Genomic DNA, 25,272 nt, shown 5'->3' with positions numbered 1-25,272 from the left:
CATATGTGGCATGCGCCTGGACCACTTGGCCAGCGGGCGCCCCTGTATAAGCAATTTCTGCATAAATACTCTATTTTAAACACATTTTATGAAACAAAAATATTTGATATTTGTTGAGGAAAGGAGAAATTCGGTCAAATGTCCACCAAATATGACAAATTTGTGCCAACACAAACATTAAATGCTATTGACAATGAAGGGAAAATTGACGTCATATGTAGATGAGCCAATCGGTTAAATAAACACATAAATTCAGTTCAATAAAAGGAGAAATTAGGTCATATGTGCCTCAAATATGACGTAAGTTTTTACCCCACACGTCTCATTATTTGCCATTGACGATGAAAGGAGAAATTAGGTCAAATGACCGCCAATTATGAAGTAAATTTGTGGCAACACAAACATTAAATGCCAATGACAATGAAGGGAAAATGTACGCAAATCGGCTAACCAATAACATGAATTGAGTTCAATTCAGTTCAATAAAAGGAGAAATTAGGTCATATGTGCCTCAAATATGATGTCGATTTTGTCCCCACTCGTCCCAATATTTACCATTTACAATGATAGGGGAAATGTAGGCGAGCAAATCAGCTAACCAATCACATAAATTCAGTTGTTCATGAGATGATGTATAATGATAAGCGCAATTCACACGGGTGTGATTTTATATGTAAACCAGAGAAAAAGGAAGGGACTGCACTCCAAAACGATGCTCGTGGACAAGACTTAATGCTTCATTTTGCTGCTTTATTCGCAAGCCGCGTTTCACCGTGTAGGCTTCGTCAAGGTGCTCACTGCTAGCACAATTGGACCCTCAAACTGTCTGCTAAAACAGCTAACTCCACCACCTCTCTCCTTCTCATGCAAGTTGACAATATCTAAAGTCACAACACCAACTTTGATGAGGCAGTGTTGCATCCTTTAAAAAATATAAGGCTTTCTTAATTTCTTTAAAAATTTATATTTTTCATTTCCTGGAACATTTTGGAGTTTAGAGTTAGTTTCTCCCCGACAGCAATGATATCATATCTTGCCTACTAGCACCTCCACCAACTGGGTGGTGTACGATGGTTATCTGTTAGGGGCTTACGGTGGTAACCCACACGACACAAGCAAGACATCCCCTGAATTCCTCTCCTTAGTCATTCTATCCAAAGTCAAATTTATACTGTGTGAGCCAAGTCTTACATTAAATATGATTAACATGATTAAATAGCGGGGAACACGGGTTACGCAGTAGAACTGTTAAAAGTCCATAGACTTGGCTGCCATATGACGTAATTTCCGAAAGCCTGCAGACGTTGGAGGGGCTAGTGCCCCTCAAAAGGAGGGTGCCGAGGATAGAGTCCTGGAAGAGCTTTAAGTTGTTAACAAGGATGATAATCACTCTGGGTGGCAGCATGTCATGTCCATTTCAAGACCCTACTATGTGCCATACCTGCTCAGCCATAGTTGTTCTGGACGAGAGTGACTGCTAAATGTATATGCTGTATCGCAATGTTACAATGACCTCATCATGTTACAATGACCTCATCATGGCGGTGGAGATTCCTACACAGTGTGACGGAACGCTCTAAAATGGCTTGTGTTCAGTCACACATTCCAGGAAGGACCTTGGGGTGCGCGCGCGCGCACACACACACACACACACACACACACACACACACACACACACACACACACACACACACACACACACACACACACACACACACACACACACACACACACACACACACACACACACACACACACACACACACACACACACACACACACACACACACACAAATATTTCTCTGCTCTATTTCAGTCAATGTAAGGTGACCCAATACCAACTGCTTGTCAAGTGACATCATACAACACACTCGCTCATTACCACCCCTGCATGGATGTGTGTGTGTGTGTGTGTGTGTGTGTGTGTGTGTGTGTGTGTGTGTGTGTGTGTGTGTGTGTGTGTGTGTGTGTGTGCATGTTTAGTTGTCTGTGTGAGTATTTGACACTTGAGTCTTATGTGGTGTGTCTTTGGGAATCCCTTGTGTGTGACACTCGAGAATCATGAATTTGCAACTCATGTACGTACATGCAGAGTTGTAGTGCTATAAGTGGTGTGTGTCGTACCACAGCCCCTCACTAAACTGTTATAGCTTTAGCCACTTAAACCCTATAGACCAGGGAGGGGTGCCCACTCTTTTTTGACCTGAGAGCAACTTTCAAAATGACCAGCTCAACAAGATCTAAATGTAATACCAGGGGCGCTGGCATTACATTTAAGACAAATGCACATGGAATGGGAAAGGGGAGATATGGAATAGGTTTTTTTTTGTATTTCATTTGTAATCTACCGACATTTGTGCGCAGCAGCACTCTTGGAAAACAAAGTATTGCATTATGGGTTTGAGCTGACAGGACCTTTTTTTATGTCAGTCAATCAATCAAGTCAACTTAATTCAATTCAATTGTTTTTATATTTAAAATAATATTCTTTAGGGGCAGGTCATGTGATCTACCTGCACAGCCTTTGCGATCTACTGGTAGATCACGATCTACCTTTTGGGCACCCCTGCTATAGACGAATTCAGAAACGGGTCTCATGGTCGCAGCTTACGTATTTCCTGTAGGCGGAGCAGATATAGCTACGGGGTTTAAACCCTCACCAGGCGCACCTCTTCTACTACAGTGAACGGTAGAGTGACTGTAGTGCCTCAAACGTTACTCTTTTACCTGCTTTTTACCAACACTAACATTACAAAGATGCCCAGAACATCGAGATGAACCTGTGTAGTTTATGGCTGCTCCAACAGTAGTGGCAACATAAAAAAAAACGGAATGTCAAAATATCCACCGCAGCTATGTCGAGTCCGCCTACAGGAAATACGTAAGCTGCGACCATGAGACCCGTTTCTGAATTCGTCTATATACTCCCTGTACGTCATATAGTTTTATGTTATGTTATATATTTTTAATTCCTTGTAGAGAGCAAATATAAGCATGCTGCTGTCATAAATAAATTATATTTACTAACAATATGACATCCAGGAACTTGGAAGCGTCTTTGAAAGCATACCATAAGTTCAAGTTGAAATGAGTTCAAGTTCAGCTTTGCACCTGCTATTGGTTGTTCTAAAAGGGGTGGCTTAGAGTGATTTTTCTTTCTCCATAACCATAACAACATAAAAGGGTCTTAAAGTTTCAAAGATGCATGAATGAATATGTACTGTCTTGAGAGATCAACCTGAAATGGTCTTAAATAATGGCACACACTGACAATAAAGGATAAGGCATCACAAGCTACAGGTCCAGCAACTGTAGAATTTCTGGAGATGTGTGTGCTTCCTTCTGGATCCTATCACACGTCGCATACAGTACGTAAATGTCCGCTTTTCAGCAGAAGGGTCAGAGTGCAGAGGTAATCAGGAGCGTTATTATTGAAACAGGAAGTTTCATTGACTACCTCAAGGACACTCTGAAAGAGCAGGACACATAGTCAACATCCTTGAAGTATTACTTAGTTTTTCTACCAGAGACAGCCAAGACTGCATGGGCCATGCATGGTCAACCTTCAATAGCTAGACATCAATGCTTGCAATGAATGCTAAATTAACAATATTCTCTCTGTTTTTAACCACTTTTACTTGAGTTGACTGAGAGTATGTGTCATTATTTAGGGCAACTCCCCATTTTCACACAGACTAAATTAGCCAAGTAACATTCTTAGATTTGTTCTTGGTGTATTCAGAAACAGTGAAAGAAATGTCACCAATTAAGCGCAGTGTAACTTATACAATTTCTATTCCATTTTATTGTATTGTTTTTTTGTCTACTGAATGTCTGACAGCTGCTGGTGTTTCTATAGAAGGCCTATAAATAGCCTGGCATTTGTCTTCTCCTTCCTTCCTATACATCTCCTCTCCCTGATCATCCCTCGTTCATTAAGTCCGGGCTCTCCAGTGGCCCTGGCGAGTTGAGCTTATAGGACTAGATAGTACAATCCCTTAGATAATCAGAACTTGGCATCGAGTGGGGTAGGGAGGGGTAAAAGCTCAGGTGGGCACCCTCTTTCATAGGTGTTTTGTTGATAGGCCCACGACACCTCCAAAGGGCTCAACGGCGACACTTGACGTCCCAGGTGTGCCCCCCTCAGCTTCAACCCCTCCATGTTCATTTTGCAGTTTTATCTTGATTCATAGCCAGCTGCTGCTTCATTCGGCAGCCTCTGACAGCGACTTGACGGCTTTGCGGAACGCCTGTCCTCGCACTCTCATCCCCTTAAGAAGCTTGGTTGTGGACATAGCAACAAATCCTCTACACCCGACCTCAACCGGAAGCACCTGGGCACGCCAGCCGCGTTGTTCTGCACAACGAACAATCAGAGGAATAGATAGAAATCTGAGGAGATAGTCACTAATAATGAGGACACGACCTGGCATAATATAAAAGAATGCAGTTTACCGTCCAAAGGTACGCCACATAGCGTGGAAGTCCATTCCCTGCCAATGACGTGTATAACAGCTTAGAGTATATCTAAGATAACACGTCCAAACTGTGTTTTCAGTATAGATGCCGCTCTTCGCTAAACTATGATTCACCGTTTGAGTCTCTTTGAAAGCAGGAAATCAGGTGGTCACAAAAACGCAGCTCCCATTTACTCCCACGTTAGAGGATTTCAAAAATGCCTCTATCTCCGCCCGTGTGCCCACTTCCGCGTCCTCCCAGCATGGCATTTTCGACGAACCATAACAAAAGAACGCACGGACCGCCTGACAAACTTTATTTAATTTTGTATTTATTTTTTGTGAACGGCTCTGTGATTATCAACGGTCAGAGGCTGCAATTGTAGTGGAAATAAATATTCTGTGACTACTTAAAAGCTACTAAGGAAAAAGAAAAAGCTGTCAGTGGGTGGTAATTTATGCAGTTAATGGCAGTAAAAGTGAGGGGAAACTGAGGAGCAGTGGCACTGTGGCAGGGGTGATCGTACGCTGGCAGTGGGACGAGATTTCACAATTGATCAGGGAATGGATGTGGTAAATAAAATGGGAAAGTGACCTCAACAGTGACAGATGGTCCATGATGTCAAATAAGGTCCAACATGTAACCGGCCCCTTATCATGTGTCAGACCAGTAATGGGTCAAGGAGTCAAGGAGATTAAAACGTTTCTTCACTAAAGGTCTGCCTCACAGCAGCACACATGTACAGACAGTACATTAACAAAACGTTTCTTCACTAAAGGTCTGGACTCACAGCAGCACACATGTACAGACAGTACATTAACAAAACGTTTCTTCACTAAAGGTCTGGACTCACAGCAGCACACATGTACATTAACATCTCTCCCGAGATTAAAATGGAATCATCTTTGACCATGGTAAACCACTGCACACTGGAGAACACTGGAGAGGACAGTTAAAGCCGACATTGCTGCAGCTCCAAACTGTAATGGTCTGGTGTGGTTACACACTCATTTGGAAGGGATAATTCTCGGTCTGTCTACCTCACTACCTCATTACTTACAGCGTACCCTGAGAGGGTGTGCTTTACCGTGATTATTGGCATGCAGCGTCGCTGCAGCAGAGTTCCGTAAGCAACGCTTGTTGTAAATTTCAGTTTCCCTCTCAACTCATAGCCACCCCTATCCCAGGACTGAAGAGTGATGAAGCATTCTCTGTCTGAGTGGATACTGTATTACAGCAAGACCCTGGGTCACTGAGAGCCTCAGGGTGCTTATGAAACCTCATTGGGCCACAGAGTGGAAAAGGAGTCACATGGACCGGTTTAAATTAACTAAACAAAAAAAAAAATCATTTCTCTGTGCTTCCGCCCGGGCCAATATTCAAAGAAAAGCACTTGCACTACCGTTAAGTAAAAATATCAATACTGAAATGTAGAAATACTCTAGAATTAAAAATGTTCTTGAGTAAAGGTACAAAAATACTGGCAATCAAGAATGGGAATGTAAGTGTTTATCTGTGAGCTTGTAGATCTGCTATTTTTTGAATAGGCAACGCTAGAATCTAAAATTACACAGATACTTCCCCAATCCATTCTGGACGGGAACCCCTTTTGGTGTTTTAAGCATTATATTATACTTTAGCTATTGAAAAATAGCAGATCTAGATCGAGTGCCATGCTACGAGCTTGTAGATCTGCTATTTTAGAAAAATCATGAAAATGTGGCGCAAATCTTTGAATATATGTTCCTTTCAGAACGAACGTTTTTAACTCAAAACTTTGTCCCTGCAGGAAAACATTATTATAATAATAATATATAATATTCAGATGGGGGTCCACGGCTAAATACAATTCTGGGGGTCCTTGACATGAAATAGTGTGAGCCCCACTAATATAGAAACATAGGGTTTTTGAGAAGACTGTCATGATTTAGCAGACATTTGCAGAATCAGTACCCAGGTCTAAATGGGCTAAGAAAGGCATTTTCTGCAGCATTGTATGATCCATGTCCCCTACCAGTGCTACCACGATGGTAGTCAATTCAACACAATCAAATTATGACTATAAACATATTTGCCTCTAAACGGACGGTACACAATGTCAGACTACGCAAGCACCGCGTCTGACGAGGCAGACCTTGTCGTTACTTGATTGTGTCCACCAAGCGAACAACAACAGAAAAGCACATAAAAGGACAATTGGAGAGAGGAGAAGAGGAGGAACATGGTCAAAAATTAGAGAGGGAGAAAATGGGGAGGGAAAGAAAAGGAGGAGCAAGTAGCTTTTAGTTGGATCTGTGAGGTCAGGAGGTTAGGAACATGGAGCCACAGGAAACATTCCTAACCAGCACCACCTACTGTACCATACCTATGGTACCATGACAACCAGGGCCTAAATGTCACACCATGGGGAGGAGAGGAGAGGAGAGGAGAGGAGAGGAGAGGAGAGGAGAGGAGAGGAGAGGAGAGGAGAGGAGAGGAGAGGAGAGGAGAGGAGGCCTCACAGAGAGCAGTTGGATGTGAAAAGTTAGTCAGACATCATAAATTAAGTACACTCGACAAGACAAGTGTATTTATGTAACATAACTGTGTGCTGATACTTGAAACACTTTCAGACCATTGCAGAGAAAAATGCATGTGAACCCAGGCTGTCTGATGGGAAGAACTAGGCCACGAGGAGCATAGTTACGTTGTTCTAAACAAACAATAAATAATCTACACAAAAACACTAGTGAGTGGTAGCTATGGGACACTCAGTGCGCACACGCACGCACGCCAGGAAGACTCCCTGGGGATATGTCTATTCATAGCTAAGTACATGGAGAGAAAGAGACATTTCCATCACTCTATAGTCTAGTGACTAGACTCTAGTCTACACAGCAACATCATCAGAACATTTGAATCTTCCAGTGGTGTAAAGTAATCTCAGTAATCTTACTCCGCCTCCTAACTATGCGATGTGACGCATTGTGAGCCTGTAGATCTGCTATCTTTTTTACATTTTATACGTATACATTAAAATAATGTGACACCTTCATGTCTGGTTCTACATTATTATTATTAAAGATGAAGCTATCTCAAAAGTAGGAGAAATGTTACGGATGTAGTTCCTAACCTGTAGTAACCTAAAAAAAGAGAAGAAAACAAGAAATTATCACACACACACACACACACACACACACACACACACACACACACACACACACACACACACACACACACACACACACACACACACACACACACACACACACACACACACACACACACACACACACACACACAGTATAATGGTTTGTAGTCTTGTAATCTACATCCTCTGGTACAACGTGGTACTGATATGGATAAGCTCCATAAGCAACATTTATTTAGTCCAGGATTAAGTGGTCTAAGTGGCTTTACGTCCTTTTGCCCATTTCGGTCTATCATCTGTTATGCGTTGAATCCTAATCATGGAAATGTACCAGCAAAGTTTCAGTTTTCTTGCCAATTTAATCGCTTACGCCACATTTCAAAAATAGCACAACGAGTAGTGTTGCAACCCATTGTGAGCTTGTAGATTGGCTTGGTTCACCTACTATTTATTTTTTATTTTTATTTTATTTCTTTTTTGTGTTAAAAGCTTCAAGGGTAAAGAAATTGCAGCACGGTCAAGACAATGCAATGGGTCGAGAATGGCAAGACAAGTGGGAGACTGGTCGACTTCCATGTACCGATTTTAGATAGTGATTATTTTATCATAATCAAGTTAGCCAAGTCCTCAACAAGCCTCTAATGATCACACTGATACTTCTGGGGTGACAGAAGTCACACAGGAAAGAGGTGACTGTAACACAACAGACAGATGGCTATTGCTCAACAGTCAGAGAGCGTGAATAACAGAAACAGATAGAGCAAGAGAGGGAGCAAGAGACAGACAGACAGACAGACAGACACACAGAGTGTGAGACAGGGATGTGGGTCAGAGATGTTGACATTGCCTACTGACATTTGACCCAGCATTCTAGACCAAAAAATAGACACATCTATTAATAAATAGGCATTAGTAGTAGCAATCTGTTTACAAGAAATTACGAAAGAACTTTCAGCAAGAAGAACTATATTTAAATATGTAATTCTAGCATTTAGATGCAGAAGTTGTGTTCTCTCCACTCTCTATGTGTCTGTTTCACTCGTAGCTAAATGTATCATTTAGATTTGTGGGAGAGGTCTGTTTTACATACAAATGCCACAAATAATAAACGAGTCCGACCTACCCCAAATCGAAAGGGTTCTAAACAACAACGATTTCGGAATAGGGAGCACCACAAATGCTATAAATGTCACTATTGCAGAAATGTGGGTTTTTTTCCCCTCCACCAAATTAGGTACAAATGATGTGACAATGACTGTCAAACAGGGTTTTGATCATCTGCAGCCTTCACAAAATTGTGAGTATGGCCTATTTCTTACAAGAAAAGTGCGTAAGTATGTCTGTCAGTCACTCCGGGTACACACAACACCATTGACCACTTTCTTAACACTCACCCACCACTATTTTCAAAAAATGTACGAAACTGTATGGACATTTTTCAATGTGGAAACGATCAACGATTATGCAAGAATAATTGCGATTATCTCAAATTATTGCAATTAGGCGATTATGTAATCATTGTGACAGGCCTATTGAGTTTGTGCTTGAAATGTACTGTAATTCTGCAAACTGTTAATAAATACTTCAATCAATCAATCAAAAGCCTACAGTAGTTGTACTATATATGATAACATAATAATGTGTGGTTGACACAAAATCCTGAGGCACACTTTGACTTGTCCCACGGCACAGCAGTGAGCCTCGCTATGCCGTTGGAAGAACCACTGGACTAGACAGAGTACAGAATGAACCACGGTGTCAGAGGGGCAGTGGTGAAAATGAAACTCGGAGGTCAGGGAAACTTTGCTTTGCATAAACACAGGACTGACGCACACACACAAAAGACAAACCAAAACAAGTCATGAGCCAGTGAGAGAACAAGTCAGCCCGCCACCCCAACTGGTCCTGACCAGTTGGGGGGCTGTCAAGGAGGCCAGTGAGGAGAAAAAGAGATACAAACACAGAATGAGTGGAGTGAGAGAGAGAGAGGAGGCCTGGAGGCAATGGCATATCCAAAATTGCTTCTAAATAGCACATCGCTGCTGTCGGGAAGAAAAATGCAAATTGTTCAGGAAATGAGAAATATAGATTTTTAAGGAAATTAAAAAAATCCTTATATTTTGAGTGCCACATCAAATTAGGCGTTGTGACTTTATATTGTCAATTTCTTGCATGACATGGGGAGAGGTGGTGGAGTTGTTTTAGCAGATATTTTTTTTGGGGGGGGATTTTCACTTCGTTATTTATGAATCTTTAAGTACTTAATCACACTCAGTCAATATAAAAAATGAATTCAAATTTGTCATGTTGATATCCTACTGATACGTAAAAAAAAAACATTGCTTCTTGATCGTTTGGTTATAATTTGGTAACTGGTTCTGGAAATCGGTTTCAAAAGCCTAGATTTTCAGTGAATTGCTCAGCCTTAGTACATATATGTAGGCCAGAGTCACAGGACTGGAAAGGTAAGAAGAGACAAGGAAAGGAGGGGTGAGAGATGGGGGGGGGTCATATCGGTCAGCTCGTTCCCAGACTCACTGCCCCACAGAGCCCAGCGGGACGCACAGTCGGGAGGTTGAAATGTTAGATTTGTTTGAAAACACTAAAACCACAGAGGTGCCAAATTAATGGCAACTTCACTCTCCTGAAATCTGTCGCCGTTTTTTGGATTACGGTTATTGGCATTTTGACTTGCAAACAGACAACGAACGATAAACATTGTGTACAGATTGTATATCAAATCTCTATTCCGGCTTGCTGTTTCTTTTCGATTGTAACATTCCTGTTTATGGTCTGTTGACTGCAGGGTGCCTGATAGAAACATAAATTGTCACCCATTCATTAATTCAATGGTCTAGTAAAGTAAAGGGCACTCACACACACAAGCACATGCACAAAATGTACAAAGATGCACACATGTACATACACTGGGGGAAACCATTGTCTATATTTAGGACAGAAACATAACGCAAATTTGTAGATGTAGGGAGCACTAGGGTTCAGGTGGTTATGTGACACTGACCCATTTTGCATTAGGGAACTAATAAGTAAGTAATACTACACTAACCTTTTTCATTTCAACAAAAAATACTTAAAAATAATTTCTCAAGACAACAGAAAAATTGTCGGCACCACTGCCCTAAATAAAACGTGTTGGAATAAACACAGAAGCACCCGGACACGGAAATGTATTTGTGTTTTACAGTTAATACAGTTTTGACTACGTATTATTGCTTTAGTAGTGTTTTGTTTGTGCTCATGCAATATGAATATTGCTGCATTTAAACTCGTTGATTGTAGTGACATGACTAGAAATCCATATCATACAGCATGAATGCCATGTTTATCCTATCTCAATAATAATAATAAATCAAATCATAATTCGTTTTTCTTTTTTTTACATTGGTTCACAAATATTGGCATTATTCACTAGTGTCATTGCACTCGTTCATATGAATCCAAGTTCATCCTACTCTCCTAAATGAGGAAACCTCTGTCTGTCCAGCGCATAGAGCGCACATTACATAACATGTATTACGATGCGCTGTTGTTTAGGTAATTTATGAATTAATCTTCTGTTGTTTTTGTATCTACAGTGAGCAGTTATTCCCATTATCCGTTTTCAATCAGTTTCCATTTGGCTTAGGCCTCCATGATGCCACCCTGTCAACACCTCTTGGGACTTTGGTTTCATCTTCTCATCTGCATATAGAACGCATGTCATTTCTTCCCTCCCTCGGCTCCTACTGTACGTCTCATAATTGTGTGTATATAAAAACCGAAAGCCTAATCTATACTTTGTCTTACAACATAGTATCAATTACGGTAAGCGTAACAGGAACCCTAACGCTAAAAAAAGTAAACTGAGTGTATAGTCGAGTCTAATTGGGGTGATCCAGACGGCAGCTCTGGTAGCCAGTGGAAGATAACAAGTAATCCCAGGAAACCAGATCACCGTTGTCTCACACAAACAGGTGTCAGGATCAGGGAGATAAACAAAGGAACGCATGGCAGCTGGGCAGTGGTTTCAGAGCATATTAAATGTTGACAGTAACAACAAACAAACAGACGTGTGACCGTGTCTTAAAACTGTTTATTCTGATCACAAGGCAAAACTTGTGGAACACTACAAAACAGTGGTTTTCAACCACTGGTCCCGGGGACCATCAGTGGTCCTTGAGGGGGGTTCCAGGTGGTCCCCATCTAAATGATGGAGTGGATCAAATGTCACTAACAAAAGACCAGTGACATAATGTAGGATGCTACCTCCCATACAGTAATCTGACTCCAAGCAAGATTGTGCGTGCATGCACACGCGCACACATTGGGATTACAGGGAAAGTTGGTGGTAGTGTGCATGTGTGTACACTTGTGTGTGTGTGCGTGTGCATGTGTGTAAAGAAAGTGTGTTTCGTCAGTAGCAGAGGAGAACACCCTAAGGAACCATAATGCACTGCCAACAGAGTTGAGGAAAACATTGGGACTTTCATTAAGCTCAGCAACAAATCAGCGGTGTGGTCGGATCTTATCACGAGTCAGACAAAGCAGCTCAGTGGGGGAGCTGAGGGTACACGACGGCCTGGCTGGGAGACGTTATGCAACGTTTATACAACGTGTAGTCAGAGAGCATGTCGAATTAAGACTGTAGGTCTTAACCTATTAGGACCTGATTCTACAAATGTCTTCGTTCTAAATCCGAACGGTTTTACTAATAACTATAGATATATATGCTTATATATGCTCAAACGCTTTTCATGTCAAGGACCCCCAAAAGTATATGTATTTGGTTGCGGACCCCCATCATAAAATATTTAGTTCTAAGTATGGACTATGGACCCCCAGAAGCAAAGATTTGAGTTAAAATCTTTCACTTTTTACTACTTTTCATTGGTTCAATATTGTTTTAACCAACACACAGACATAAAGGGTGTTCAATAGTACTGATTTATGCATGCAAGAAAACAAAAAAAATATCAAAAACCCCTCCAGGCAGAACATTTTTGAATAATGAATTCAAAGATTCGCGCGAATTTCCACAACCTTGTAGCGCAGCACGAAGTGACACAATATGAGCTTGTAGATTTGCAATTTTTGAATAGCTAAAGTATAATGGTTAAAATCTAAAGTGAGTGAGGGTGTATAGATGGAACTGTGACATAGATGAGGGCCAGATCATGAGAGAGTGACATCTGCTGGACAGGAATGGCACAGCCTTGACATTGACAGTCAGGTGGCCTACAGCAATGATTCCCAAACGTTTTCATGTCAAGAACCCACAAATTGACACTCATTAGCCAGTGGGTGGTCCACAGCATATATTTGAAAATATATGCCAAGGACCGCCCATAAGAGAAGATTTTTACGGCTCTAGCAGTGATTATCAACCTGTAAAATGTCAAGGACCCCCAGTTTGATACATTAGTCTACGGACCCCCATTTAATTACAGTTAATTAGTTACAGGCCCATAAGGGTCTGTTTGGTTCCTAATTAATTATCATTTAGCTGCGGTCCCTGGACCCCACTTTGGGGTTAGCTCGAGACCCAAAAGAGAATTTTATGAAAATATCTCCAAGCTCACAACACGTCGCAAATGCATTTTTTTAAATGGAATTGGTTTCTTTATTTATTCATTAATCATTTATGAAACCTTTTGACAATCTTTTTTTTATCTTTTGAAAATAATACATTAAAACTAAATGGAGGAAACGGAAAAAATGTACCCGCAACCCATTAAAATGGGAACACGACCCAAACGTGTGTCCCAACCCACTGTTTGGGAAAGGGTGATTACAGTAAGGCTGATTACAGGGAAAGCCTCTCATCGAGTAATCAATACCACACAAACAACTATTTATAACCCAGATGGATGTTGAATGATTGGCATCATGGCACATAGCAGTGAAACTGAGTCACTCGGATGTCTAATTATAATGTGTGTCAACATGTAGTTGAACACGATATAAGGACAGCGGGGTGCAATCCCTGTGTACACGAACGTTCTTCAGAAACACAGAGAGGGTTTATCACTTAAAGGCACCCAAAACATGACACTATTTTCTATCAATTACACACTTTGTGAAGCCTTGTTTTGTTTTTTTTTGTCGGATTTCTGGACCAATCATTTGATGACCAGGGGAGACTCAAATGCAGGTCAATCGCTTCAAGGTTATCAAATTATTGGTTTAGGAATGTGACAAAAATAAAAATATCTCTGTGAATTCGAGGCTTAATTTATTGGGTGTGTAATTGATAGAAAATAAGTCATTTTTTGGATGAACTCCGTTAAAGAAGGTCCATTCTGCGGTCTAATGTCTCCAGACATACCAGTTATGAAACATCATCATGCAGTACAGTATCTCAAACTACTGTACTGCATAGCAGTGTTTCTGAAACAAACACGACAGGCTCTAATACGGTAAATAAGGAGAGTCAGTAGGATACAACATAACAGTGACAAAACACAGATATGTGAATTCATTGGCATAACGACTAAATTGGGTAGAAAAATCACACTTGTGTGAAGTGAGGGGCGTGAGATGTATTTATACTGGCCATATGACGTCTTACATCGTCTTTTACTGCCCTAAAAACATTAAAGTCCATAGACTTGACTGGCAAACGATTTATGTCATAACTCATAAATGCTCTAAACAAACATTAAAATTCCCATAGACTTGGCTGCCATAATCTTCAAAAGCCATGCATTGGCTAAAAAATAATCGAATCTCACAATGTATGGACAGACATGAGACTGAGCAGATGCTGTGAGCATGACATGACCGTGGCTTGAAATGTGAGCTACTGTAAGCATTTGTTTTCTGTTAAAACACTAGTCTTATCACATCCACACACAAAGGTTCAGAATAGAAGGGTGGACTGGGAATAACAGCTCTGAATAGCAGTTGTATTAATGTCACTTTCGCGGTGGAAACATTGTGGGCTTGTAGATCAGCCATTTTCGCTACTTTTGCAGACACTCTTGTACTACCTACCAACTAGGGCATTAATGGGCATTCTCATTTCTCACCGAGGATGGAACCCATTGACATTTTACAGTATATTGGCAATAGGAAAATGTCAATATGCGTACGTCTCATTCCCGCCAGCCACTGTGCATTTGTTTGACATTAAATGTTAAATGTTATTTTGGGCAGTTTATTGCTTGATTCGGAGTGGCGAGAGACAGGAAGCTGAGGGCAGAGGGAGGGAAAGATGTGACTCAGGTCTCTGGCTGGTCGACACACTATTCAGTCAGCAGGTTGAAAAGTGGTTAAATGTTTTTCTTTTTTTTAGACACGAGACATGACTCCTCATCACAACTATTACCTTGTTTATTTCAAAACCACTGAACACAAGGAGGCCTTAATGTGTGGCTTTAATATTACAAAATAAATTGTGACTCGATTGAACAGTGAATATCACTTTGCGATCGGTCCAGCACACAACGTACACCAAGGCTTTGGGTCAGCACACAACGTACACCAAGGCTTTGGGTCAGCACACAACATACACCAAAGCTTTGGCAACAGAGGATAAGGTTGAACTCCCTATTGGTATCTTACCCCCTCAGGCCGGGCACCCATATTTGGGTTCTGTACAGTATGTACAGTATTCAAAAATGTAAATTTTTTGATGCTGCTATATAAATATTTGAAGTTTTTCAGAAACCTTAGGTCAGGATTTAGAGGCGTTTTTAGAATCAGCCTTAGGCCTAAATGGGTTAAGCCCTATTATATAATTTGTCGTACAATGAATAGCTCACACAAGTTGTGAGCTTGCATGTGCCATTTACAATTTTAGAGAATTGACAATATGTGTATATATATACCATATTGAATATTATGACTTATAATACACAAACAGTGTCTTCAGTAAACTGTTTTTTATCATTATTATTCCAACTGCTTTGAGCCCCAAAGTTAGTGTAGGTAAAAAAAAAAACACTGCTCCAAGTGGACTTTAGGATGAACTAGAACCTGTCCCATTTCCTGAAAAACCATGTTTTTATAAAGTAACATCATCATCAGCAAAACTCAGAACTGAGTGATTCCCATTAATAGAACTAATCGTTCACTTTGCTTGCTCCTTCTCCTACACACTGTATATTCGTTCTCCCAGAGGAACACCCATAAGCAAAGAATATTAAATTAACTAAGTGCAGTTTCAGGTCAAAAAGCAACTCTGGGGAAAGGGTAAACTTTTCCCTTGACCCGGAATATACAGTAAGAAATGCCGTTATCAAACAGCAATGTACAAAATACAAATGCATGTGAATTAAGATACTCAAGGAAATCAAATGTCAGTTGTCATCTTGAATATTAGTCAACATTTGGTTCAAAGTGACAAAGTTTAACCCATTCTGGGCGGGAACCCCTTTTGGTGTTTTAAACATTATGTTATAATTTAGCTATTGAAAAATAGCAGATCTACAAGCTCATAGCACGCCACCGAGTGGCACGCTACGAGCTAGGTAGGTCTGCTATTTTTGAAAAATCGTGAAAATATTTTTTTCAGAAAACTGGAGGATTTAGAAGATTTGTTTAAAGTTTCGGTCTGCCACATATTCATCCCATTCAAAAATGTACGTTTCTCTGGAGACATAATGTGTGTCGGATTGTTTCCACCAGGTTCAAGCAACTATTAGGAAGTATTTATATACAGTATTCATTTTCAATATTCCGACTCCAAAATGTCTCTCTTGACAAATGACAATCCGACAACTTCATATCCCATATATTCAGCTTTTGAAGAAACCCATTTCCAATGTCTTCAGTGTGAATAGTGGCGACTTTTATCATTACATAATTATCAAAAATCCAACGTGACAGCATGTGGCATAATTTAAGCCCTCTTTACCTTCCAGGTAAAACTGTATACCTGTCAGTCTGTATCTAACATTACTGAGTCTAACCTGGTTGCCATCAGTGAAGAGGTGAGCCTATGGTCACTGGGCGGTGTAGCGGAGCTTGGTACCCCGTCTGTGGCACTCTGGCTCAGGGTAGATGGTTCGGAAGGTCAGGTTGATGCGAGGGCCACGGTCATGGTACTCTTTAGCTACCTGATGCTGTGAGGGAAGAGACAGAGACAGACACAGAGACAGACAGACAGACAGACAGACAGACAGACAGACAGACAGACAGACAGACAGACAGACAGACAGACAGACAGACAGACAGACAGACAGACAGACAGACAGACAGACAGACAGACAGACAGAGCATGACACAGAGAGGGAGTTATAGAAAAGAAGCAAGGAAGGTCAAATTACCTGCTGATAGGATACATTTCCATTTTAAAACAATAAAATGAAATAAAATGTAATGGCTATATTACTGATAGTAATCAATAATCCTAGCTATAGACTATAGACGACCCCTGTTACAGAACAAACACAATAGCAATGATTACCATGAGAAAACTGAGCTATTAAACGCTTCCTTAAAGCTTGTCAATAACAATACAAAATAAAATAAAAAGATAGAAAGTTACTATTTTAATAAGAACAGGATAAAATAGGAATACAAATAGCAAAATTAAAATACAAATGTCAATAATCCTGTGGAGTTCCGTGCGACGTGCGTGCATGCATGTGTACTGCGTGTCACAGCCCAAGTTTGTTTTGGTGTTTTCAACACAAACACACACTTGCAAAATTAGGACAAAAGGTGATAGGACAGACTGTCAACTTTTGACACAACTTGTGGCCTGTATTGTATTTCCATGTAAACCTATCAGACTGATGATCTTTTGAAATTCAAAACAAACACAGATGTCTAGGGAATTGCTCAACTAGTTCAACATTCAACATAGTCCAGTGTTGTGGTGCCTGGATATGAAACAGAGTTCAGGGCAAATGTCTGTCCTCACACACCCATTTCACATCAATGACACAAACACACATGACCTACAGGAGGTCAAGTATAGAGCGTCGCAGCCAACTCTACGAATACTGGACTACTCGCCCCGGTGCTTGCCCGTTTTTCCTCCCGGAATTTTCCCCAGTGAGGGGGATAACTTTGTAATATGCTATTGGCTGTTTGTATTCTTTTTGGAAAAATATAAAAAGATACTCCTGTGGAAAGGCTATATTATTTTACTTATATTGACCCTATAAACAATTTAGTATTATTTAGTATATGTAAGGTTTTGCCCACTCAAATGGTACCTCGTCAGATAATCCCCACATTATCCTACAACAACTTCTGTGAACAGACTTAAATTATAAATAACAGACTTAAACTATATTTGTACTTAGGCTGTCTGCTCTCATGAAAGTTTATAGTTAGAGAAATTCAAAGTCCAGCCGTCTGCTGTCCAGTCTCTCCCACCCCTCACTGGGGAAAAGTCTGGGAGGAAAACAGAAATGGGGCGAGTAGTCTTGTTACCAACTCTACCACAGGAGAAAAAATATCCCTGGGGAGATTGGTCTACATTTAGCTCACCCCAGAGTTGTGGGTGACCAATCAGAGCCCGTTATTCAATGTAAGACTTTTTTGAACAAAATCTTCCACACCAAAGTTCCAGATTAATATCTATGCAGTGACATTAGTCTGGCCATGCCAAGCTAAGATCATCTCCAACATGGACAGACTGAATAAATGTTTATGACTTAGCTCAAATCCCTTTCTTGCTGGCTGAGGTGCAGTGAACTGAATGCAGTAGTGTCATGGACACCAGAGAGACAGGAGGTATGTCTTGGAAAGCACTAGAAGGAGAGATGACGTCTTCCCACTAGACCCACTGCTCTATAAAACCGTACCTGGCCTTCTTCTCTAGTCTGTCATTTTTCAAGGTTGTACTTTGTTATGTCTTGTGTACACTGTACAGGTACATAAGAGTAAAACTTGTTTTTGTTTGTCTTCCTTCAGACAATGCAGCAGCATAGATTATAACAGCAGCAAATAAAAGATAATATCAAGAGAGTGCAATAAAGAGCAAACAAATAAAAGAGTATCATTATGTACATGTGCAAATGTTTTCCCTGTAGCAGCAAATGTAGGTGAACTTTGTGTAAACAACTTCACAGAAGGCTGGTCTCTGTCGGGAGGAAAACATATAACTCATAACTCAATATTAACATATTATAAACCATAATCCTTCACTTCACTGTACATCTCCTATCCTATGCACATACAGTATACAGTATACTAGATGTATTTTAAACACATAACGTCTCACTTCCTGTACATCTCTTTTTTTCATGTGTTTGAAGAAGAAACATGTTTCCATTTGAAAACTAGAGCTGTTTTAGCTCAATCCTTTCTCTACGTCACCCCGGCATATGAGATTCTCTCTTTCTTCTCTATCATTTTTCGACCACGGTCGAGATCATGGATTTCACAATATCACGCCAGACTTCCCGGTCCTTCCTTTCCATCCCCAGTTCCTGCTTATACTGAGGCATGTGTCCCTAGCGATGACATCAGGGAACAACTGTTTTCTACCTCTGGTCTGCTTTGAGGCAGGACTCCAGAGAAGAAGGGAAGATATAACCTCATTGTCAGCTCTGTAGCAGTGGCCGGAAAACTGTTTTCTTCTGGATCGGACTAGTGAAGAAACACGGGGAAGGTTGCCGTATATTAGATTAGTCGATGGGTGGCTCTTCCAAGACAGATTCTGCGCTCTCATTAGAAGGCGGGTCTTCTCTATATACGCTTGAGCCCTTTTTCATACTTTGTTGTACCTCACAGCAATGCATTTTGAGCTGGTAGATCTGGTCATTTTGAAAACCATTTTGAAAACCTAATTATATATTTTTTGTCCTGTGTTTCTGACTGCATTACTGCCATTACTGCCATTACTGCATTACTGTTCTAGTTCATTTCCCTCAATCACTGTCGATGTCCTGCTAACATCATGCCCATCGTTCATTTTTGCAGTTTGCCCTCCAACACACATTCTCAAGCTAGTAAAAACGCCCCGGATTTCATATCTTTACTTATTCTCAGAGGATAGGCTACACAAACACTGGAACCCAGCAGACTTAGGTTATGGGGCACTGTCACAGGCCAAAAATGGCAGAGTAACTTCTCTTTTTTCTGAGGCAGAGCAGAGAATGACTATAATGAGCGATGAGGTTACTTTAGGAACAGCAAAACATTGTGGCTTATTTTGGTTACGGTATTCGTTTATTTGTTTAATGAGGTGAGGTTGAGAGAGACAGCTTTAACTACTTAAACCCTATATACTTTCTTGACTGTCACTGGCCCCAGCCATCTAACCTTAGCCCCCTCCTTTCCCCTCCCCCTACAAGCTCACAATGCTATGAAATGCATTGTCGCAACATGTGTTGCAAAACAACACAGGCCTGTCGTGTGTGTGTGTGCACATGTGTGTGTGTGCACATGTGTGTGTGCGATTGTCTGTCCGGAGCTAATCTCAGAAACTGCCGTAAAACTTCACTCTTTTGTTTTGTGTTCTATTTATGAGGGGCGTCCAGCTTTTAGTGTGTGTCCTGTCCACAAACTTTGTCCTACACAAACATTAAACTCCCATTGACAATGAATGGGATAATTTTATGTCATAGTGAAAATTCTACATCATAGTCAAATTACGTCATTCCGGCTTTTGCTCAGGCATAGGAGGGGCCCTCCTACTTTTTTATCCTCACTTTTTAAGCCCGTCAGCCAATCAAATCATCGCTATGGAGTAAACACGCACACACAACACCGGGCATCTTTCAGAGCCAAGCTGTCTCTATTAGCTGAGATGAATGGCTCGCCGAATCGAGCAAAACCATGGCCAGATATGAAGTCATTACATCATAGACGACTGGTAGACTGGTCACATGAGGTCCAAGTTCCACATGAAGGCATGCCAGCTTATTATTAGATCCCATGGCATCTCGTTTCTGTTATAAAAGCTCGTCTTTGTTCTGTTCCAGATGCTTGACGTGCAGAGATGGGAAGTAACGAAGTACTTCGTTACTGTACTTAACCCATTTAGACTCGAGGACGTCTTCTAAATCCTGACGGTTTTCTGAAAAACCCATGTTTCTATGTCAGTGGTGCTCAACCTTTTACATGTCAAGGAACCCCAGAATTATCTGTATTTGGCTGCGGAGCCCTATATGAAAATATGTTGTTCCAGGGACCCTCCCAGAAGCAATGATTTGAGTTGAAATGTTCTGAAATATATATATATATATATATATATATATATATATACCCAACTTAAGTAACAGACACATGGATGCAGCGCCCACCTCCTGCGCACACAGTATCTGTGAAAACCAATATCCTAATAAATCCTAAAACTGATAATGTATTGAGAAAGCATATGCAAAGAATGCACACATTGTAATTTGGCTAATTAATCTATTTGTGTAAGATATCATGGCTCGCCATTGTGTGTAATATAATGTTTACAGACTTTTATGTCTGATTAAAAATCCTACACCCGTAGCCAATAAAGCTGAAAAATGAAAATGACATATTATTATTAGGAATACATTAGTCTCTCCTGTGCTAATCTGATTCTGAATGAGGCTTTCCACCTCAGGTCTAATGCTGGTACCACATCACAGTTTTTAAACCAATCCTGGCGGGCCAGTTGTAAGAAGGCTTTGCACAGAGAAACATCCGGTAAAAATACTTTTTACTTTGATAAATAAAATTCCATAAATTAGAAATTAAATGTTTAAAGATGGAGTGCAGTGATTTTTGTACTTTTTCTGTTTCGTATGTGTCTATGGGGTTAACATTACTCAATTTTATAATATAATATAATATTCACAAGTCTCGAAATGAGACTGCTGTGAGCGAGACTTAAGTTCAGGTGGGTGGTGCTAAGGTGAAAACCAGGTATACTTAATGAACTGGTGGGTGTGGCCACATAAAAACATACTTTTAACACTTTCTGTATACTTTAAATGAAAAAACAAATCATAGTATAATCATAGTAACCGATGATCATGTTTTGTTTTGTTTTTCTTGGGGGGGGGGGGGGGGGGGTTATGGCACTCCATCTTTAAGAAGTAGTGAAAATAGCCAATCTATTGGGTCCGGGTAAACATCTAATCTCTCTTTTGGGTCTCGAGCTAAAAGGTTTGGGAACCACTGCCATGTTGTTGGTGTCTGTGTTTGTGCTGGTGTACTGTGGCCTACCTGCCAGTCATCCTGTGTGTTCCCCTCCATTAGCAATAGAGAGCCATGGCTAAGAGGAACTCGGATCCTTTCCACATAGGTATAGTCGCCATTCTCCTCCTGTGTGGCACATACACATACATGCTAGCTAATAACACCTTTCACTAATGAAAAATAACAGTACATGTAGCGTTCATTAACAGAGACGTAAGCTCAGACAGATACCAAGTTAAAAAACAATTTAGGCATTTGGCACACGCTCTTAATCCAGAGCAATTTACAGTAAGAAAGAACAAGGATCATAAGTATTAAGCCTTTGCATACGCCTGAAGAGGTGAGTTTTCAGACTACGGCGGAAGATTGGGAGTGAGTCTGCGAACATAATGGAAAGTGCTTTTCTAAGACAGCGCTAAAGCCAAAATCGAGGTAAAAAGAATGGTTAATCGCTCAGCCCTTATTCAAATAGACACAGCTGTAGTATCTGAATCAAAATTCTAAACCCTAAAGGCCTATTCATAGTCCAGTTTTTGGTGTTTTCCAAAACAGTTGTTAGTAAAAAATTAGATGTTGTGTGAGCGGTGACCACCGCAACGTGACGTCATGGTGTAGTTTTCGGTGGTCACCTCTTCACCAAAACCTGGACTATGAACAGGCCTTTAATCCGGCTCCACGCCTCGCTGTGTCTCCTCACCCACCAGTGGAGGCTGCTTACGGAGGCTGAACACGCGGGTGTCTCCCAGGCTGAGGGAGGCGATGGCTGGCATGGAGCCCAGCGACGCCTCGTCGTCGCTATGCCAGCCGATGCTGTCGCGCCCGTCCCGGTACAGGTTGCACAGCAGTGAGTTGAAGCTCCGCCCACTTGCCTGCTCCACCTCGCAGCGCAGCGTCAACAGCAATGGATGCCACTAGGTAGAAAGAGAGAGTGTCTAGGAAAGAAAAGAGTCCGGCCACCAATAGTCAACCTATTGCAATGAATGACAAAGTGGGTTCTGGAACAAAGGTATTACCAGTGGTGTAAAGTAACTAAGTACATTTACTCAAGTTACATTTTGAGATATTTTTACTTTACTGGAGTACTTTAAAATGTCAGTACCGGTACTTTTATTTCCACTATATCTCAGAGGCACATTTTCAGTAGTATGTGGATTTCTTTAGGGGTAGGTTCATTTTAAAAAGCCGTTGGTTTATATTTTGTGGGTTGGAAAAGTGAGAATATGTTAGATGTAATGTAACATGTATTTTACCTGGGCATTGGCTACCATGGTGGACTGAGAATATGTGTAGGGCAACTCTCCATACCAGCAGGTTAATCTGGGCTCCTGGTAGGCCTCACCTGGAACAGCACACACGTAATTCAGTCAATGATTTGGAAGTTCTCAGATAGGAAGGAAGGAAGTGGGGAATAAATGTAACGTGTTTGTAGATGAAGCGATTCATCAGTGAAGATGTACTTTATATGGCTTGTTTCATATATAGAGGCCTACAAGACTGTACTATATGTCTTCACACATGCGACAAGACAAAATGTGCTCAGCACAGATTCCAAAATTAGCTGCAAGCAAGCAGCCTATTGTAAATTATATTCTACTTCTCCATGTTGCTTGTGATCACAACCAGTCCATGTGTCCACACACACACACACACACACACACACACACACACACACACACACACACACACACACACACACACACACACACACACACACACACACACACACACACACACACACACACACACACACACACACACACACACACACACACACACACACACACACAGTTATCTCAGACACCTCTGGTCTGACTCAGAACATTGTGTTGTTTTCATTGGATGGCAAATAAAGTTATAAGTATTTATGTCAGACCTACGGTACGCACCATGAAGGGCTCCAAATTGTAATGAAAGGAATGGGACAGCACTTTGAAGACGAGTCCGCCATTCATGACACTGTGCATCACTTTTAAAACTACACTGTCCTTACAGTCAGTGCTTTAAACATTATACAACACTGAAAAGGTGTGGTAAAGCCGAGGCTTTATTAAGCCTACCCTGGGGTTGTAATATTATTCATTATAAATTGCATTTCCATATTATTTTACTTTGCTCATTAGTCATTTCTCATCTTGTTTCCATCCACATTCTGTCTCCCTTTGAGAACAGTGACAAAGCACGATTGTTTATTGACATTCTAACCGCGATTCATAACCAATTTGAACACTTGAATGATTGACGTTTGGAGGATTGCCCTCATTCCCCTGGTAACGCTATGATCTGTGGGAAATTCCTTTGCCAAAGTCAGCATCGATGCCGACTTATGGAAAGGGTGCATAAAGGGGCGGGGCTGCGCCCTCACTGATTTACCGATTTCAAATGGGACAGCCCTCAAGCCCTCGCAGACTTCACATGAACGTGCAGCTAAGTCAGTGAGGGCTCAGTGAGTCAGCAAAGGAGCGGATTGGAATTGGGCCATTGTCTCAGTAAAGTAAAGTAAAGTAAAATGCGTCCGGTTTTGATATCACTAATGGTATCAACGGAGATACCATGACGGAGATTAATCAATCTCCGTCTCGGACACATGACCGTACTAAGTACCATGACGGACATCTACGTCATGGGCCCTTAAACTGTTGTTTTAAAAGTGCTCCATTGCTATAAATCGCTTGAACGCTATGATCTAATGGATTAAATAACCCTGGGCAATCGGAGTGTTAACATTGAGTGACTGCAGTTTCTTCCAGTAGTGAAATGTCCCTTTAGTAAAACATGCAAGTAACTTTTCCACCACCGTAAAGGATGATGGTGGTGTGTTTAGTGTTATTAGACCAATCCTAATCTGTTCATCTGTTCCTAGAAGGAGGAACGTAAACAGTCCATGTCCCCTGCAGTCTCTCAAACTCTCTCTCTCAGTCACGCTGCTTCCCATCGCACTATGCTTTGCTCTCGTACTCCTTTTACACGAATGTCTCTCATTGTCATCCTGAACGCATTTCTCTTCTGCTTCAAAATATAAATATTTAGTCATCCCAGCATTGGAGAAATGACCGCTTCAGTTTCACTTTGTGTACCTCCGCATGGCTCCATCTCACTCACTCCCTGTCTTTCTGCCTTTCTCTGGAATCACTTTCAATTCATTTGAGCTGTAATTGTGTGTATTGTTGCCAAAGAAAGCAATAAAAGGACAAGTTTGGGGTCTACCTGATGTTGCATTTAAAATATTTATAGCCCCCTCCCACACAAATGAACAGACAAGGGCAAAAACATAGTTTTCGCCTTCCGGCCTGACCGCCCTGGGGAGGTCAATCAATGCTGCCGATTGTGTGACTTGATTCTGCCTGTCTGGGAATTCATATTGTGCCATTTCTTTGTCTTTTTGGATTAGTTTTGAATACATGGATGATTTTCCTGGACAGCCAATTACACAGAATCCTTTGTCATTTTGGCGCTCAAATATATCTACGTTCTTGTAAAATGTTAAATGGTAAATGGTGCATTTATATATCGCCTTTATTCAAGGGGCTTTACATAGATTGTGCATTACATTCACCCATTCACACACACATTCATACAGCGATTGCGGCGGAAGCCATGCAAGGTAC

General features: G+C 41.0%; 2 protein-coding genes across 3 annotated transcripts in view; both read right to left on the bottom strand.

Moving 5' to 3' along the window:
* Positions 1-25,272, bottom strand: part of LOC308314055 (uncharacterized protein) — a 236,247-nt gene that overhangs the window by 168,352 nt on the left and 42,623 nt on the right. The gene's annotated exons all lie outside the window — the stretch shown is intronic.
* alkbh3 (alkB homolog 3, alpha-ketoglutarate dependent dioxygenase) overlaps positions 1-25,272 on the bottom strand; it is a 39,767-nt gene that overhangs the window by 5,138 nt on the left and 9,357 nt on the right. The window contains exons 7-10 of one of the 2 annotated variants that reach the window (XM_080760989.1): positions 22,918-23,006; positions 22,369-22,578; positions 21,695-21,793; positions 16,501-16,653 (exon numbers count right to left, since the gene is read on the bottom strand). In XM_080760989.1, the coding sequence (XP_080617115.1) occupies positions 16,534-16,653; positions 21,695-21,793; positions 22,369-22,578; positions 22,918-23,006 (518 nt within the window). In that variant the 3' untranslated portion in view covers positions 16,501-16,533. Of the gene's footprint in view, positions 1-13,760; positions 16,654-21,694; positions 21,794-22,368; positions 22,579-22,917; positions 23,007-25,272 lie in introns of those variants that run through there. The other variant, XM_080760988.1, reaches the window with a different exon arrangement.

Source organism: Protomyctophum bolini (assembly GCF_963924005.1).
Source record: "Protomyctophum bolini genome assembly, chromosome: 4".
In the NCBI taxonomy this organism is placed as follows: domain Eukaryota; kingdom Metazoa; phylum Chordata; class Actinopteri; order Myctophiformes; family Myctophidae; genus Protomyctophum; species Protomyctophum bolini.
Note: the sequence above shows the minus strand (reverse complement) of the source record. Positions and strands in the feature narration are given on the sequence as shown.